The 17,925-nt window shown below is 48.0% G+C and overlaps 1 protein-coding gene across 1 annotated transcript; it reads left to right on the forward strand.

The window, feature by feature from the left end:
- The first annotated feature begins 13,496 nt into the window (after window positions 1-13,496).
- LOC123409301 lies at window positions 13,497-15,048 on the forward strand. The gene has a single exon (XM_045102239.1). The coding sequence runs from the start codon at window positions 13,497-13,499 to the stop codon at window positions 14,901-14,903; it is 1,407 nt and encodes a 468-aa protein (XP_044958174.1). The 3' UTR covers window positions 14,904-15,048.
- Window positions 15,049-17,925: the final 2,877 nt, after the last annotated feature.

Raw genomic sequence — 17,925 nt, forward strand, 5'->3', positions numbered from 1 at the left:
CCCGTAGCGATGCTTAAGTCCGTCAGAATCATGTTAGCAATAGCTGCATTTTTCGATTATGAAATTTGGCAGATGGATGTCAAAACGGCGTTCCTTAAGGAAGAGTTGTATATGATGCAACCCGAAGGTTTTGTCGATCCTAAGAATGCTAACAAGGTGTGCAAGCTCCAGCGATCCATTTATGGACTGGTGCAAGGATCTCGGAGTTGGAACAAACGCTTTGATGAGGTGATCAAAGCATTTGGGTTTATACAAGTGGTTGGAGAATCTTGTATTTACAAGAAAGTGAGTGGGAGCTCTGTGGCGTTTCTAATATTATATGTGGATGACATATTGCTGATTGGAAACAACGTAGATTTTTTGGAGAGCATAAAGGATTACTTGAATAAAAGTTTCTCTATGAAGGACCTAGGAGAAGCTGCTTACATTCTAGGCATTAAGATCTACAGGGATAGATCGAAACGCGTGATAGGACTTTCACAAAGCACATACCTTGATAAAGTTTTGAAGAGGTTCAAAATGGAACAGTCCAAGAAAGGGTTCTTGCCAGTTTTACAAGGTATGAGATTGAGTAAGACTCAGTGCCCAGCAACTGATAAAGATAGAGAGCATATGAGCACCGTGCCCTATGCTTCAGCCATAGGTTCTATCATGTATCCAATGTTGTGCACTAGACCGGACGTTAGCCTGGCCATAAGTATGGCAGGTAGGTTCCAGAGTAATCCAGGAGTGGATCACTGGACAGCGGTCAAGAATATCCTAAAGTACCTGAAAAGGACTAAGCAGATGTTTCTCGTGTATGGAGGTGACGAAGAGCTTGCCGTAAAGGGTTACGTCGATGCAAGCTTTGACACAGATCCGGACGACTCTAAGTCGCAGACCGGATACGTATTTATTCTTAATGGGGGTGCGGTAAGCTGGTGCAGTTCCAAGCAAAGCGTCGTAGCAGATTCTACATGTGAAGCGAAGTACATGGCTGCCTCGGAGGCGGCTAAGGAGGGTGTCTCGATGAAGCAGTTAATGACGGATCTTGGAGTGGTGACAAGCGCACTGAATCCAATAACCTCGTTCTGTGACAACACGGGTGCCATTGCCTTAGCAAAGGAACCACGGTTTCACAAGAAGATCAGACACATCAAACGACGCTTCAACCTCATCCGCGACTACGTCGAAGGGGAGGACGTAAATATATGCAAAGTGCACACGGATCTGAATGTGGCAGACCCCCTGACTAAACCTCTTCCACGGGCAAAGCATGATCAACACCAGAACTGTATGGGTGTTAGATTTATTACAATGTAATTCACATGATGATGTGAGGGCTAGATTATTGACTCTAGTGCAAGTGGGAGACTGTTGGAATTATGCCCTAGAGGCAATAATAAATATAGTTATTATTATATTTCCTGTATCAAGATAATCGTTTATTATCCATGCTATAATTGTATTGAATGAAGACTTGTATACATGTGTGGATACATAGACAAAACACTGTCCCTAGCAAGCCTCTAGTTGGCTAGCCAGTTGATCAAAGATAGTCAGGGTCTTCTGATTATGTACAAGGTGTTGTTGCTTGATAACTGGATCACGTCATTAGGAGAATCACGTGATGGACTAGACCCAAACTAATAGACGTAGCATGTTGATCATATCATTTTGTTGCTACTGTTTTCTGCGTGTCAAGTATTTGTTCCTATGACCATGAGATCATATAACTCACTGACATCGGAGGAATGCTTTGTGTGTATCAAACTTTGCAACGTAACTGGGTGACTATAAAGATGCTCTACAGGTATATCCGAAGGTATTCGTTGAGTTAGTATGGATCGAGACTGGGATTTGTCACTCCGTGTGACGGAGAGGTATCTCGGGGCCCACTCGGTAATACAACATCACACACAAGCCTTGCAAGCAATGTGACTTAGTGTAAGTTGCGGGATCTTGTATTACGGAACGAGTAAAGAGACTTGCCGGTAAACGAGATTGAAATAGATATGCGGATACTGACGATCGAATCTCGGGCAAGTAACATACCGAAGGGCAAAGGGAATGACATACGGGATTATATGAATCCTTGGCACTGAGGTTCAAACGATAAGATCTTCGTGGAATATGCGGGATCCAATATGGGCATCCAGGTCCCGCTATTGGATATTGACCGAGGAGTCACTCGGGTCATGTCTGCATAGTTCTTGAACCCGCAGGGTCTGCACACTTAAGGTTCGATGTTGTTTTATGCGTATTTGAGTTATATGGTTGGTTACCGAATGTTGTTCGGAGTCCCCGATGAGATCACGGTCGTCACGAGGGTTTCTGGAATGGTCCGGAAACGAAGATTGATATATAGGATGACCTCATTTGATTACCGGAAGGTTTTCGGAGTTACCGGGAATGTACCGGGAATGACGAATGGGTTCCGGATGTTCACCGGGGGGGGGGGGAGGAGGGCAACCCACCCCCGGGAAGCCCATAGGCCTTGGGTTGGCGCATCAGCCCTTGGTGGGCTGGTGGGACAGCGCAAGAAGGCCCTATGCGCCAAAGGATAAGAAATCAAAGAGAAAAAAGGGGAGGTGGGAAAGGAGAGAAGGACTCCACCTTCCAAACCTAGTTGGATTCGGTTTGGAAGGGGAGGACTTCCCCCCTTTGGCCCGGCCGACCCCCTTGGGGCACCTTGAGCCTCAAGGGAAGGCCCCTCCCCTCCCACCTATATATACAGAGGTCTTAGGGCTGATTTCAGACAATTTTTCCACGGCAGCCCGACCACATACCTCCACGGTTTTTCCTCTAGATCGCGTTTCTGCGGAGCTCGGGCGGAGCCCTGCCGAGATCAGATCACCTGTTGGGGAACGTCGCATGGGAAACCAAAATTTTCCTACGCGCACGAAGACCTATCATGGTGATGTCCATCTATGAGAGGGGATGTGTGATCTACGTACCCTTGTAGACCGTACAGCAGAAGCGTTAGTGAACGCGGTTGATGTAGTGGAACGTCCTCACGTCCCTCGATCCGCCCCGCGAACCGTCCCACGATCTAGTGCCGAACGGACGGCACCTCCGCGTTCAGCACACGTACAGCTCGACGATGATCTCGGCCTTCTTGATCCAGCAAGAGAGACGGAGAGGTAGAAGAGTTCTCCGGCAGCGTGACGGCGCTCCGGAGGTTGGTGGTGATCTTATCTCAGCAGGGCTCCGCCCGAGCTCCGTAGAAACGCGATCTAGAGGAAAAACCGTGGAGGTATGTGGTCGGGCTGCCGTGGAAAAGTCGTCGTAAATCAGCCCTAAAACCTCCGTATATATAGGGGGAAGAGGGGGAGCCTTGCCTTGGGGTCCAAGGACCCCTAAGGGTTTCGGCCGAGCCACGGTGGGCAGCCCTCCCCTTCCAAACCGAGTCCAACTAGGTTTGGAAGGAGGAGTCCTTCCCCCTTTTCCCACCTCCTCTTTTTTTTCTCTTTGATTTTCTTCCCATGGCGCATAGGGCCTTCTTGGGCTGTCCCACCAGCCCACTAAGGGCTGGTGTGCCACCCCCAAGGCCTATGGGCTTCCCCGGGGTGGGTTGCCTCCCCCCCGGTGAACTCCCGGAACCCATTCGTCATTCCCGGTACATTCCTGGTAACTCCGAAAACCTTCCGGTAATCAAATGAGGTCATCCTATATATCAATCTTTGTTTCCGGACCATTCCGGAAACCCTCGTGACGTCCGTGATCTCCTCCGGGACTCCGAACAACATTCGGTAACCAACCATATAACTCAAATACGCATAAAACAACGTCGAACCTTATGTTTGCAGACCCTGCGGGTTCGAGAACTATGTAGACATGACCCGAGAGACTCCTCGGTCAATACCCAATAGTGGGACCTGGATGCCCATATTGGATCCTACATATTCTACGAAGATCTTATCGTTTGAACCTCAGTGCCAAGGATTCATATAATCCCGTATGTCATTCCCTTTGTCCTTCGGTATGTTACTTGCCCGAGATTCGATCGTCAGTATCCGCATACCTATTTCAATCTCGTTTACCGGCAAGTCTCTTTACTCGTTCTGTAATACAAGATCACGCAACTTACACTAAGTCACATTGCTTGCAAGGCTTGTGTGTGATGTTGTATTACCGAGTGGGCCCCGAGATACGTCTCCGTCACACGGAGTGACAAATCCCAGTCTCGATCCATACTAACTCAACGAACACCTTCGGAGATACCTGTAGAGCATCTTTATAGTCACCCAGTTACGTTGCGACGTTTGATACACACAAAGTATTCCTCCGGTGTCAGTGAGTTATATGATCTCATGGTCATAGGAACAAATACTTGACACGCAGAAAACAGTAGCAACAAAATGACACGATCAACATGCTACGTCTATTAGTTTGGGTCTAGTCCATCACGTGATTCTCCTAATGACGTGATCCAGTTATCAAGCAACAACACCTTGTTTATAATCAGAAGACACTGACTATCTTTGATCAACTGGCTAGCGAACTAGAGGCTTGCTAGGGACAGTGTTTTGTCTATGTATCCACACATGTATATAAGTCTTCATTCAATACAATTATAGCATGGATAATAAACGATTATCTTGATACAGGAATTATAATAATAACTATATTATTATTGCCTCTAGGGCATAATTCCAACAGTCTCCCACTTGCACTAGAGTCAATAATCTAGCCCTCACATCATCATGCGAATTACATTGTAATAAATCTAACACCCATACAGTTCTGGTGTTGATCATGCTTTGCCCGTGGAAGAGGTTTAGTCAGCGGGTCTGCTACATTTAGATCCGTGTGCACTTTGCATATATTCACGTCCTCCCCTTCGACGTAGTCGCGGATGAGGTTGAAGCGTCGTTTGATGTGTCTGGACTTCTTGTGAAACCGTGGTTCCTTTGCTAAGGCAATGGCACCCGTGTTGTCACAGAACAAGGTTATTGGATTCAGTGCACTTGGCACCACTCCAAGATCCGTCATGAACTGCTTCATCCAGACACCCTCCTTAGCCGCCTCCGAGGCAACCATGTACTCCGCTTCACATGTAGAATCTGCTACGACGCTTTGCTTGGAACTGCACCAGCTTACCGCACCCCCATTAAGAATAAATACATATCCGGTCTGTGACTTAGAGTCGTCCGGATCTGTGTCGAAGCTTGCATCGACGTAACCTTTTACGGCGAGCTCTTCGTCACCTCCATACACAAGAAACATCTCCTTAGTCCTTTTCAGGTACTTCAGGATATTCTTGACCGCCGTCCAGTGATCCACTCCTGGATTACTCTGGAACCTACCTGCCATACTTATGGCCAGGCTAACGTCTGGTCTAGTGCACAACATTGCATACATGATAGAACCTATGGCTGAAGCGTAGGGGACGGTGCTCATATGCTCTCTATCCTCATCAGTTGCTGGGCATTGAGTCTTACTCAACTTCACACTTTGCCCTTGGATTTGAGATAGAAGGTGTACCCAACTGTCTCTTTTGGGTAACCTATGAAGATGCACTTTTCCGCTTTGGGTTCCAGCTTTTCAGGCTGAAGCTTTTTGATATAAGCATCACATCCCCAAATTTTAAGAAACGACAACTTTGGCCTTTTGCCATACCACAGTTCGTATGGTGTCGTCTCAACGGATTTTGATGGTGCCCTATTTAAAGTGAATGCAGCCGTGTCTAATGCATAACCCCAAAACGATAACGGCAAATCGGTAAGAGACATCATAGATCGCACCATCTCTAATAAAGTACGATTACGACGTTCGGACACACCATTATGCTATGGTGTTCCAGGTGGTGTCAACTGTGAAACAATTCCACATTGTCTTAAGTGAGCACCAAACTCGAAACTCAGATATTCACCCCCACGTTCAGACGTAGGAACTTGATCTTCTTGTTACGATGATTTTCAACTTCACTCTGAAATTGCTTGAACTTTTCAAATGTTTCAGACTTGTGCTTCATTAAGTAGACATAACCATATCTACTCAAATCGTCAGTGAAGGTGAGAAAATAACGATATCCGCCGCGTGCCTCTACGCTCATCGGACCGCACACATCGGTATGTATGATTTCCAACAAGTCACTGGCACGCTCCATTGTTCCGGAGAACAGAGTTTTAGTCATCTTGCCCATGAGGCATGGTTCGCACGTGTCAAGTGAATCAAAGTCAAGTGACTCCAAAAGTCCATCGGCATGGAGTTTCTTCATGCGCTTTACACCAATATGACCTAAGCGGCAGTGCCACAAAAATATGGCGCTATCATTGTTAACTCTAACTCTTTTGGTCTCAATGTTATGTATGTGTGTATCGCTATCAAGATTCAATATGAACAATCCTCTCACATTGGGTGCATGACCATAAAAGATGTTACTCATAGAAATAGAACAACCATTATTCTCTGACTTAAAAGAGTAACCGTCTCGCAATAAACAAGATCCAGATATAATGTTCATGCTCAACGCAGGCTCTAAATAACAATGATTCAAGTTCATAACTAATCCTGATGGTAACTGAAGTGAAACTGTGCCGACGGCGATTGCATCAACCTTGGAACCATTTCCTACGCGCATCGTCACTTCATCTTTCGCGAGCCTTCGTCTATTCCGCAGTTCCTGTTTCGAGTTGCAAATACGAGCAACAGAACCGGTATCGAATACCCAGGCACTACTACGAGAGCCGGTTAAGTACACATCAATAACATGTATATCAAATATACCTGATTTTTCTTTGGCCGCCTTCTTATCAGCTACATATTTGGGGCAATTGCGCTTCCAGTGACCCATACCCTTGCAATAGTAACACTCTGTTTCAGGCTTAGGTCCAGCTTTGGGTTTCTTCATCGGATTGGCAACAGGCATGCCGCTCTTCTTTGATTTACCCTTCTTGCCCTTGCCGTTTCTCTTGAAACTAGTGGTCTTATTCACCATCAACACTTGATGTTCTTTACGGAGTTCAGACTCTGCGACTTTCAGCATCGCAAACAACTCGCCGGGTGACTTGTTCATCCCTTGCATGTTGTAGTTCAACACAAAGCCTTTATAGCTTGGCGGCAGTGATTGAAGGATTCTGTCAGTGATAGCCTCTTGCGGGAGTTCAATCCCCAGCTCAGCTAGACGGTTTGAGTACCCAGACATTTTGAGCACATGTTCACTGACACACGAGTTCTCCTCCATCTTGCAAGCATAGAATTTATCGGAGGTCTCATACCTCTCGATCCGAGCGTTCTTTTGAAAGATAAACTTCAACTCCTGGAACATCTCAAATGCTCCATGACGCTCAAAGCGATGTTGAAGTCCCGGTTCTAAGCCATACAAGACTGCACATTGAACTACTGAGTAGTCCTCCTTACGTGCTAACCGAGCGTTCTTAACATCCTGATCAGCCATAGCGGGTGGTTCATATCCTAGCGCAGCATTAAGGATATAATCCTTCTTCCGAGCTTGTAAGATTAGCTTAAGATTACGAGCCCAGTCTACAAAGTTGCTTCCATCATCTTTCAACTTAGCTTTCTCTAGGAACGTATTAAAATTCAGGGTGACTGTTGAGTGAGCCATGATCTACAACACAAATATATTCAAAGTGGACTTAGACTATGTTCAAGATAATTAGAGTTTAACTTAATCAAATTACTCGCTAAACACCCACTCAAAAAGTACATCTCTCTAGTCATTTGAGTGGTTCATGATCCACTTACACTAGCTCAAGTCCGATCATCACGTGAGTTGAGCATAGTTTCACTGGTAAGCATCCCCATGCTAATCATATCATCTATATGATTCATGATCGACCTTTCGGTCTCATGTGTTCCGGGGCCATGTCTGCACATGCTAGGCTCGTCAAGCTTAACCCGAGTGTTCCGCGTGCGCAACTGTTTTGCACCATGTGAACGTTGAGTCTATCACACCCGATCATCATGTGGTGTCTCGAAACGACGAACTGTAGCAACGGTGCACAGTCGGGGAGAAACAATTTCGTCTTGAAATTTTAGTGAGAGATCACCTCATAATGCTACCGTCGTTCTAGGCAAAATAAGGTGCATATAAGGATTAACATCACATGCAATTCATAAGTGACATGATATGGCCATCATCACGTGCTCCTTGATCTCCATCACCAAGCACCGACACGATCTTCTTGTCACCGGCGCCACACCATGATCTCCATCAACGTGTCACCATCGGGGCTGTCGTGCTACTCATGCTATTACTACTAACGCTACATCCTAGCAAAATAGTAAACGCATCTGCAAGCACAAACATTAGTATAAAGACAACCCTATGGCTCCTGCCGGTTGCCGTACCATCGACGTGCAAGTCGATATTATCTATTACAACATGATCATCTCATACATCCAATATATCACATCACATCGTTGGCCATATCACATCACAAGCATACCCTGCAAAAACAAGTTAGACGTCCTCTAATTTTTGTTGTTGCATGTTTTACGTGGTGACCATGGGTATCTAGTAGGATCGCATCTTACTTACGCAAACACCACAACGGAGATATATGAGTTGCTATTTAACCTCATCCAAGGACCTCCTCGGTCAAATCCGATTCAACTAAAGTTGGAGAAACTGACACCCGCCAGTCATCTTTGAGCAACGGAGTTACTCGTAGCGATGAAACCAGTCTCTCGTAAGCGTACGAGTAATGTCGGTCCGAGCCGCTTCGATCCAACAATACCGCGGAATCAAGAAAATACTAAGGAGGGCAGCAAAACGCACATCACCGCCCACAAAAACTTTTGTGTTCTACTCGAGAAGACATCTACGCATGAACCTAGCTCATGATGCCACTGTTGGGGAACGTCGCATGGGAAACAAAAATTTTCCTACGCGCACGAAGACCTATCATGGTGATGTCCATCTACGAGAGGGGATGTGTGATCTACGTACCCTTGTAGACCGTACAGCAGAAGTGTTAGTGAATGTGGTTGATGTAGTGGAACGTCCTCACGTCCCTCGATCCGCCCCGCGAACCGTCCCGCGATCAGTCCCACGATCTAGTGTCGAACGGACGGCACCTCCGCGTTCAGCACACGTACAGCTCGACGATGATCTCGGCCTTCTTAATCCAGCAAGAGAGACGGAGAGGTAGAAGAGTTCTCCGGCAGCGTGACGGCGCTCCGGAGGTTGGTGGTGATCTTATCTCAGCAGGGCTCCGCCCGAGCTCCGCAGAAACGCGATCTAGAGGAAAAACCGTGGAGGTATGTGGTCGGGCTGCCGTGTAAAAGTCGTCGTAAATCAGCCCTAAAACCTCCATATATATAGGGGGAAGAGGGGGAGCCTTGCCTTGGGGTCCGAGGACCGCTAAGGGTTTCGGCCGAGCCAAGGGGGGCAGCCCTCCCCTTCCAAACCGAGTCCAACTAGGTTTGGAAGGAGGAGTCCTTCCCCCTTTTCCCACCTCCTCTTTTTTTTCTCTTCGATTTTCTTCCCTGGGCACATAGGGCCTTCTTGGGCTGTCCCACCAGCCCACTAAGGCCTGGTGTGCCACCCCCAAGGCCTATGGGCTTCCCCGGGGTGGGTTGCCCCCCGCCCCCCCGGTGAACTCCCGGAACCCATTCGTCATTCCCGGTACATTCCCAGTAACTCCGAAAACCTTCGGGTAATCAAATGAGGTCATCCTATATATCGATCTTCGTTTCCGGACCATTCCGGAAACCCTCGTGACGTCCGTGATCTCATCCGGGACTCCGAACAACATTCGGTAACCAACCATATAACTCAAATACGCATAAAACAACGTCGAACCTTAAGTGTGCAGACCCTGCGGGTTCGAGAACTATGTAGACATGACCCGAGAGACTCCTCGGTCAATATCCAATAGCGGGACCTGGATGCCCATATTGGATCCTACATATTCTACGAAGATCTTATTGTTTGAACCTCAGTGCCAAGGATTCATATAATCCCGTATGTCATTCCCTTTGTCCTTCGGTATGTTACTTGCCCGAGATTCGATCGTCAGTATCCGCATACCTATTTCAATCTCGTTTACCGGCAAGTCTCTTTACTCGTTCCGTAATACAAGATCCTGCAACTTACACTAAGTCACATTGCTTGCAAGGCTTGTGTGTGATGTTGTATTACCGAGTGGGCCCCGAGATACGTCTCCGTCACACGGAGTGACAAATCCCAGTCTCGATCCATACTAACTCAACGAACACCTTCGGAGATACCTGTAGAGCATCTTTATAGTCACCCAGTTACGCTGCGACGTTTGATACACACAAAGTATTCCTCCGATGTCAGTGAGTTATATGATCTCATGGTCATAGGAACAAATACTTGACACGCAGAAAACAGTAGCAACAAAATGACACGATCAACATGCTACGTCTATTAGTTTGGGTCTAGTCCATCACGTGATTCTCCTAATGACGTGATCCAGTTATCAAGAAACAACACCTTGTTTATAATCAGAAGACACTGACTATCTTTGATCAACTGGCTAGCCAACTAGAGGCTTGCTAGGGACAGTGTTTTGTCTATGTATCCACACATGTATATAAGTCTTCATTCAATACAATTATAGCATGGATAATAAACGATTATCTTGATACAGGAATTATAATAATAACTATATTATTATTGCCTCTAGGGCATAATTCCAACATCACCACCAACCTTCGGAGCACCGTCACGCTGCCGGAGAACTCATCTACCTCTCCGTCTCTCTTGCTGGATCAAGAAGGCCGAGATCATCGTCGAGCTGTACGTGTGCTGAACGCGGAGGTGCCGTCCGTTCGGCACTAGATCGTGGGACAGATCGCGGGACGGTTCGTGGGACGGTTCGCGGGGCGGATCGAGGGACGTGAGGACGTTCCACTACATCAACCGCGTTCACTAACGCTTCTGTTGTGCGATCTACAAGGGTATGTAGATCGGAAATCCCCTCTCGTAGATGGACATCACCATGATAGGTCTTCGTGCGCGTAGGAAATTTTTTGTTTTCCATGCGACGTTCCCCAACAAAAACTACGATATGAGATCACAAAAAACGCTAATGCTGCAATTTGATAGAGCATCCTAAGTAGGTATGAGTAACGAGGGTGTGAGAGACAGCCTAGCGAACTGATTAGCGACTGACGACAACGATGACGGCAATATGAACCCTAGCTTCATGCAAACGGTGTGGATGTCCTCAAGGAACCGTGCGTACCTGAAGGAGCAAGCCGTGGAGCGCGTCGATGGAGAATAATGAGTAGCATGTAGCGCCACTGACGACGAGGACGAGCAGCAGGTAGCCCGAGGCGTACTTGTAGCAGTCGGCATCCGAGGAGATGCAGAGGGGATCGGAGGATAGGACGAGGATGGTAGGGGGTGGCGGAAGAGATAGGAGATGGGGAGGAGAAGAGGAGGTCGTCGTGGTGGCGGTGCGGCAACAGAAGGAATCCGAGGCATTGCGGCAGACGACGCCGGTAGCGGCTAGCACACAAGATCGGAGTTCCATCGCTGGTTGGAGGAAGGTGACGGGGATGGATCTGGATGGTCTAGAATGGACACGAAGGTGTTTTACGAAAATAATATGAAGAGAGGGGCGGGATCTCTTTGTAAAGGTGTCAAAGCTTGCACGAGATGTGTAGATGCAGATCACAGTCGAAATTGGTAGATGGTAGACACATCATCACCACCAAGTGAGATTTTTATAGGAGTAGAGATATTTAGATTAGGTAATAAAGAGGTAAAGATAAAAGGACAACACTACCCAGCGACACCGCACCTGCGTCCTCTGGTGCGGCGGCCGAGCTAATCACCATTCTAATAAAACAAAATAGCGTTGTTGTACTAATTATGTTATTTAAAAAAAGTATTGCGATGCTACGGTCGAACTGTCTCTCTTCATCATTCATGCATGCATGTATGCAATGATGTCACAAAAATTGCTCAAAATGATTGAAATTTAAAAACTTTTTATCTTTGAAATCATTAATTTGACCGATGATCCGTTTTCGCGTTGACTTTGTTTCGATAAAATCTTTAGAACTAGATCCCATGTCGATATGTTTTGACAACTTTTTTTGGCGCGTATTTACTATATTTGTTACACTTATTTGTCATATTAGTAAGTACTAACTTGTCTGATAAAAAATAACTTAATCATCATATTGTTTGGAAATTACGTATAAATATGACATCTCGACATAATCGAACGGGCAAGACAAACAACTTTTTTGAAACGATAACGAGCAAAAATATGACAACTCAACATATTTAAAACTGACGACCACAAAAAATCTTTTTTGTTTTAGTAATTATTAGTAAATATGACAAGTCGGCATAGTTAAACTAGCAAGCATATACAATATTTTTCTGGCAAAGTTGTATGTAAATATGACAAGTTGACATATTTAAATTGACAAACCAAACCTATGACATGCGTTTATATCATGTATAATGAAAATTGCTACAAGGCAACAATCATTTGTCAAACATGATCGTCGGGTTTTAACAAGCGTAGTTGTCAAAAATCTATACACATGGTTGTCAAGTTGACAACTAAGTTAATTAAATGTGGCTACTAAGTGTCTCATAATCTAATAACTATCGGCGAAAAAATAGTTGTCGAAACATATCAACATGGACCTGGTTTGGAAAATCTCGTTGCGGAAAAGCTAAAGGCGGAAACGGATCACCAATTAAATTTATAGTTTAAGAGATAAAGCTTTTTAAAAATTCAACATTAAAAAAATATTTGCTGATGTCATGCTGGTGTACTATTTACATGCATAAAGGTTGTCCTCCTGCCGCATGTAGTCCCTACATGTAGCGGTGTAAACTCTCTTCCCTCTCTAATCCAACGACCCCATGCAGTATTTTTGAATCGCACGGGTCAGTGCATCCGCCGCACGCCAACCGAGCCGTGCACATGATGTAGATTAGAATTTCCTAAGATAAAAATAATAAAGAAAAAAATATGTACTCTTTCTTTGTCGGGCTTTGGGCTTTAATCGTCCTGGTATTCCAAATAACTGAAACGTTCCATGCTGTTTGTTCGATGTAAATCAACGGTTGAAAGCAAAATCGACTGAAACAGATAAAAAAAATTCCAGGCACGTGCCACGGGCGCTCCCACTCTCAAAAGGTATTCCGAATTTCTGACAAAAAAAACCGTCGAGACGTTACCACTAGCGCCCACCGTGTCTCCGCCGTCGCGACCGCACATATATTCCCGTTCGCCGTTCTCCTACACGACCGCCGTCAAACCGGTCAGAGCCGCTGTACTGCCTGCCACCACCGCCAGTTTCTGACCGGCCTACGGCGACCGCGGCCGCTCCCGCCCGCGGCATGCGAGGGAAGGGGAAACACGTGGGGAGTATGTATGGGTCACGTCGCGACGACGACGACGACGACGCCGAGGATTCCGAGGAATGGCCCGTTAATAATTCGCGCCTCGCCATCCCAAGAACTCAACCCAGTCCCTTCACCCTCTTCCTCTCCTTCCTTCGTGTGATCGAGCTGTTGTCTGTGCGTGCGTGCGTGCTGTGCTGTGCCAATGGCGGCCATGAGCGAGCTCGTCGGCGCCGTCCGGACGAGGCCGGGCTGGTCGGACCTCCCGTCCGACCTCCTCCAGTGCGTCCTCGCCCGCCTCCCTGTGCCGGACCGCATCCGCTTCCCCGCCGTATGCACCGCGTGGGGGTCGGCCGCCAGCGCCTTGCACCCCCGCGCCGTGCCCGTGCCGTCCCCGTGGCTCATGCTCCCCTTCGACCCGACCGCGCGTCGGGGACGCGGCGGCGGCAAGTTTTCGGAAAAGGCGCGGTTCTTGAGCCTCTCCGACGGCAAGGTGTACGCCGTCCCGCAGCCGGTGCCGGCCATACCGGACCGCCTCTGCGTCGGCTCGTCGCCCGAGGGGTGGCTCGTCACCGCCGACGCCGCCTCCGAGCTGCACCTCCTCAACCCGCTCAGCGGTGCCCAGGTGCCGCTCCCGCCGCCCGACACGCTCCCGTTCGTCCACGCCAGCCGCGACGCGGACGGCCGCGTCGTAAGCTACAGCCTCCGGTGCTGCTTCGCCGACGATGACGGCGACGAGGGTGCGACCGTGATCGTCCCGCCGGAGTCCTTCGCCCCCGACAGGCTCCGGTACGAGCTCTACAAGAAGGCCATACTCGTGTCCGCGCCGCGGGAGGGGCATACCGCCGCGTCGGGGTCGGGCCCTTGGGGCAGCTACGCCGTCATGCTCATCTATCAGCCTCTGTCACGCATCGCCATTGCCCGAGCCGGCGACACGAGGTGGACTCTGCTCGACACACCCTCCCGCCGCTGGGCGGACGCCGTGCGTGCATCCTCATCGGCCAGCGCCGGCGGCCGGCAACTAGTGTACGCGATGGACTCCGCCGGTCGCGTCGACGCATGGGACGTGGACGTCACGGCGGACACGACGACGATGCGGAAGGCGATCGCGCCGTCGTACTGCTGCTGCTCGGGGCGCGCGTGCTCCATGTCGGCGGCGTGCAGTAGATACCTCGTGGAGCTCTCGCCGGGGCGCCTGCTCCAGGTCCACCGGGTCAGGGACGCAGCGCACGCGCGGTACACGTGGGAGCCCCGGCCGGAGAGCATCGAGTACACGACCGTCGCCGCCGAGTTCTTCGAGCTGATCGGTGGTCGATGGGCGCCGGTAGACAGCAGGAACGGCCGCGCGGGCATCGTGGCCGGGCACGCGCTGTTTCTGGGGAAGAACGCATCGCTGTGCGTCCCGGTGGATGACTGCCCCGAGCTGAGGGGCAACTGTGTCTACTTCACCGACGACGGGCCGTGGTCGCACGACAGGTGCCGCGAGGTGGCGCCGGACGTCGGCGTGCTCGACCTCGCTGACGGAAGCTACAGGCCGCCGCGAGGCGCGGCGCGCGACCTGCTCTGGAAGTGGCCGCCGCCGGTCTGGGTCTTCCCGTCGTGCGTGGACTGAATTGAAACGTCTGGTAGTGTTAGCAGTGCACGTAGAAAGTGTTGGCGCGAATCAGCATATAGCATTTGAAATGAAATGCTCATGTCGAGCATGTTGACTGTTTTTAGAAAGATCTTGATTTTTTTTTTTCTGATGTGAAACTTTTAGCAGCATTTTAATGTAGTGATACAAATGATAACTCAAGAAGGATAAAATATCATTGTGTTTTTTTAGCAAATAAAAGATCATTGTTAACGAGAAGGAAAGACAACAAAAATAATGCACGAAAGAAAACAAAACAAAGGACCCGATTAGCTAGCGCACGGTCGTCCGTTGACAGGAGCGAGCACTCTAAAAAAATACAGCAAACCAGTATGCGATGAGGACCTAAAAAAAACCGTACAACCTCATTCCCTGCTTGAGTGCAATTAATTACTCCTACTTTCTTTTCTTTTTTGAAAAAGCTATATCTTTTGAACCGTCAGAATCGATGTCCGTTTTTATGGCTGGGATTCTTAAGGCGAGTTCTTAAAACTAATCACGTATGGACATGTTTTGACAAACTTTTTATGAACAACTTTGGGTGATATAGAGACAACTTTAGTGTATATGATAACATTTTTTCTTTTTGGTCTAGTAGGACTGCCTATTTGGTTGATTTTTGTAAATATGAGAAAACATACAAAACATGAAACACATTTAGTGCTACATACAAGTAACTTTACTTCACTATGTGTATTTGTGAATCTTGCAACATTATCTCAACTTCTCATTTGTTGCCTCTCAATTGTGCATCATGGATGATTAGTTGCTAGTTGATGTTCAACTACCTACAATTACTATTACATCGCCAAACATTGATGCCCAACTACCTATTAATGATGATCAATTGCCTATGATTGATGCTCAGTTGCGTGTAAATACTGTAAAATTGCTCAACTTTGATGCCCAGTTGCCTATTCTCATGGTCAGTTGCCTATGGTTGATGTTCAATTGCCTATAGATAGTATACACAACTAGGAAAAACCCTATTCATGGAAGCCTAGCAGTAGCACGCCTTTGGAGCTGCTAAGTTAGATTAGCGTGCCTTTGGCATAGGCGATACTGCTACACCATTAGCAGTAGCGCGCCTCTGCCTACAAGCGCTACGACTATGTGAACCAGGCATGAGTTATCGGGCTTATCAGAGTAGCAGCGCGGGTCATTGTAAGCACGCTACTCATAAATAGTTAGCAGTAGCGCAGGTCAAAGACCCATCGCTGCAACTAAGACTGTATTGTGTCACATGGTGGGTCCCGAATAGCAGTAGCGGAGCTCGCATACATGCGCTACTGCAAATATATTAGCAGTAGCGTGTTACGACAACCGGCACTACTACTAAGGCGCAACAACTACCTTTCCCTCCCTTCCCCCTCCCTTCTCCTCTCTCCCTTCACTCCCCCCCCCCTCCTCTCTCCCTCACTTTTCTTCTTCCTCACTACTTATTCTCCCTCTTGGGGAATGTTGCATGGGAAACACAAATTTTCCTACGCACATACAAGATCTACCAATGGTGATGACCATCTACGAGAGGAGAGATCGGATCCACATACCCTTGTAGATCGCTACGGAGGAAGCGTTAAGAAACGAGGTTGATGTAGTTGAACGTCTTCGCGATCCGAGTCACAAGCCGTCCCACGATCCAATCACGATCTAGAGTCAAAATGAATGACACCTCCTCGTTCATTACACATACAACTCGATGACGATCTCCGCCTTCTTGATCCAGCAAGAGGGGGCGGAGAGGTAGATGAGTTCTCCGACAGTACGGCGGCTTGGTGGAAGTCATGGTGAACTAATCCGGCATGGCTTCGTCGAGCTCTACCGAACTAATCTAGACGAAGAATACGATCTATGGAGGATAGGGCAGCACGTGGCTTTTTAGGTGGTGGCTGCCCACAAAACCTCCACTATATATAGGAGGAAGGGGTAGGTGGGTTTGCCTTGGCCCCTCCTCCAAGGAGAATGGGTTCGGCCGAAGTGGGGGGGGGGGGGAGAGTCCACCTCCCACAAGGGAGGTGGACACCCTTGGGAGGACTCTTCCTCCACTTCCTCCTCCAAGTTTGGCACATGGGACTCTTGGGGCTAGCTACCGAAGCCCACCAGGGGCTGGTGCACCACCTCCTAGGACCATGTGCCCCTCGGCGTGGGTGGACCCCTCCCGATGGACCCCTGGAACCCTTTCGGCACTCCCGGTACAAAACCGAAAATTCCTGAAACTATTCCGGAACCCGAGTACTACTTTCCTGTGTATAAATCTTTACCTCCGGACTGTTCTGGAGCTCCTCGTGACGTCCGTGATCTCATCCGCGAGTCCGAACAACCTTCGGTCACCAACATACATAACTCAATAATACTGAAATGTCATTGAACCTTAAATGTGCCGACCCTGCGGGTTCGAGAACTATCTAGACATGAACGAGACACTCTCCGGTCAATAAGCAATAGCGGGGCCTAGATGCCCATATTGGTTCCTACATATTCTACGAAGATCTTCGTCGGTTGAACCTCTATGTCAAGGATTCAGTTAACCCCGTATGATGTTCCCTTTGTCCATCGGTATGTTACTTGCCCGAGATTCGATCATCGGTATCTGCATACCTAGTTCAATCTCATTACTGGAAAGTCTCTTTACTCGTTCCGTAATACAAGATCCCATGACTAACTCCTTAGTCACATGTCTTGCAAACTTCTTGTGATGTTGTATTATCGAGTGGGCCCTAGAGATAGCTCTCTGTCATACGGAGTGACAAATCCCAGTCTTGATCCATGCCAACCCAACAGACACCCTCAGAGATACCAGTGGAGCACCTTTATAGTCACCCAATGACGTTGTGACGTTTGATACACACAAGGCATTCTTACGGTGTTCGGGAGTTGCATGATCTCATGGTCATAGGAACAGATACTTGACATGCAGAAAACAATAGCAATAAACTGACACGATCATATGCTATGTTCATAGTTTGTGTCTTGTCCATCACATCATTCTCCTAATGATGTG

Source organism: Hordeum vulgare, chromosome 7H, assembly GCF_904849725.1.
Source record: "Hordeum vulgare subsp. vulgare chromosome 7H, MorexV3_pseudomolecules_assembly, whole genome shotgun sequence".
NCBI classification, from domain to species: Eukaryota; Viridiplantae; Streptophyta; class Magnoliopsida; order Poales; family Poaceae; genus Hordeum; species Hordeum vulgare.

Excerpts from the sequence above, each read along its gene's own strand:
- LOC123409301 (XM_045102239.1), top strand. The coding sequence starts at position 13,497 with ATGGCGGCCATGAGCGAGCTCGTCGGCGCCGTCCGGACGAGGCCGGGC.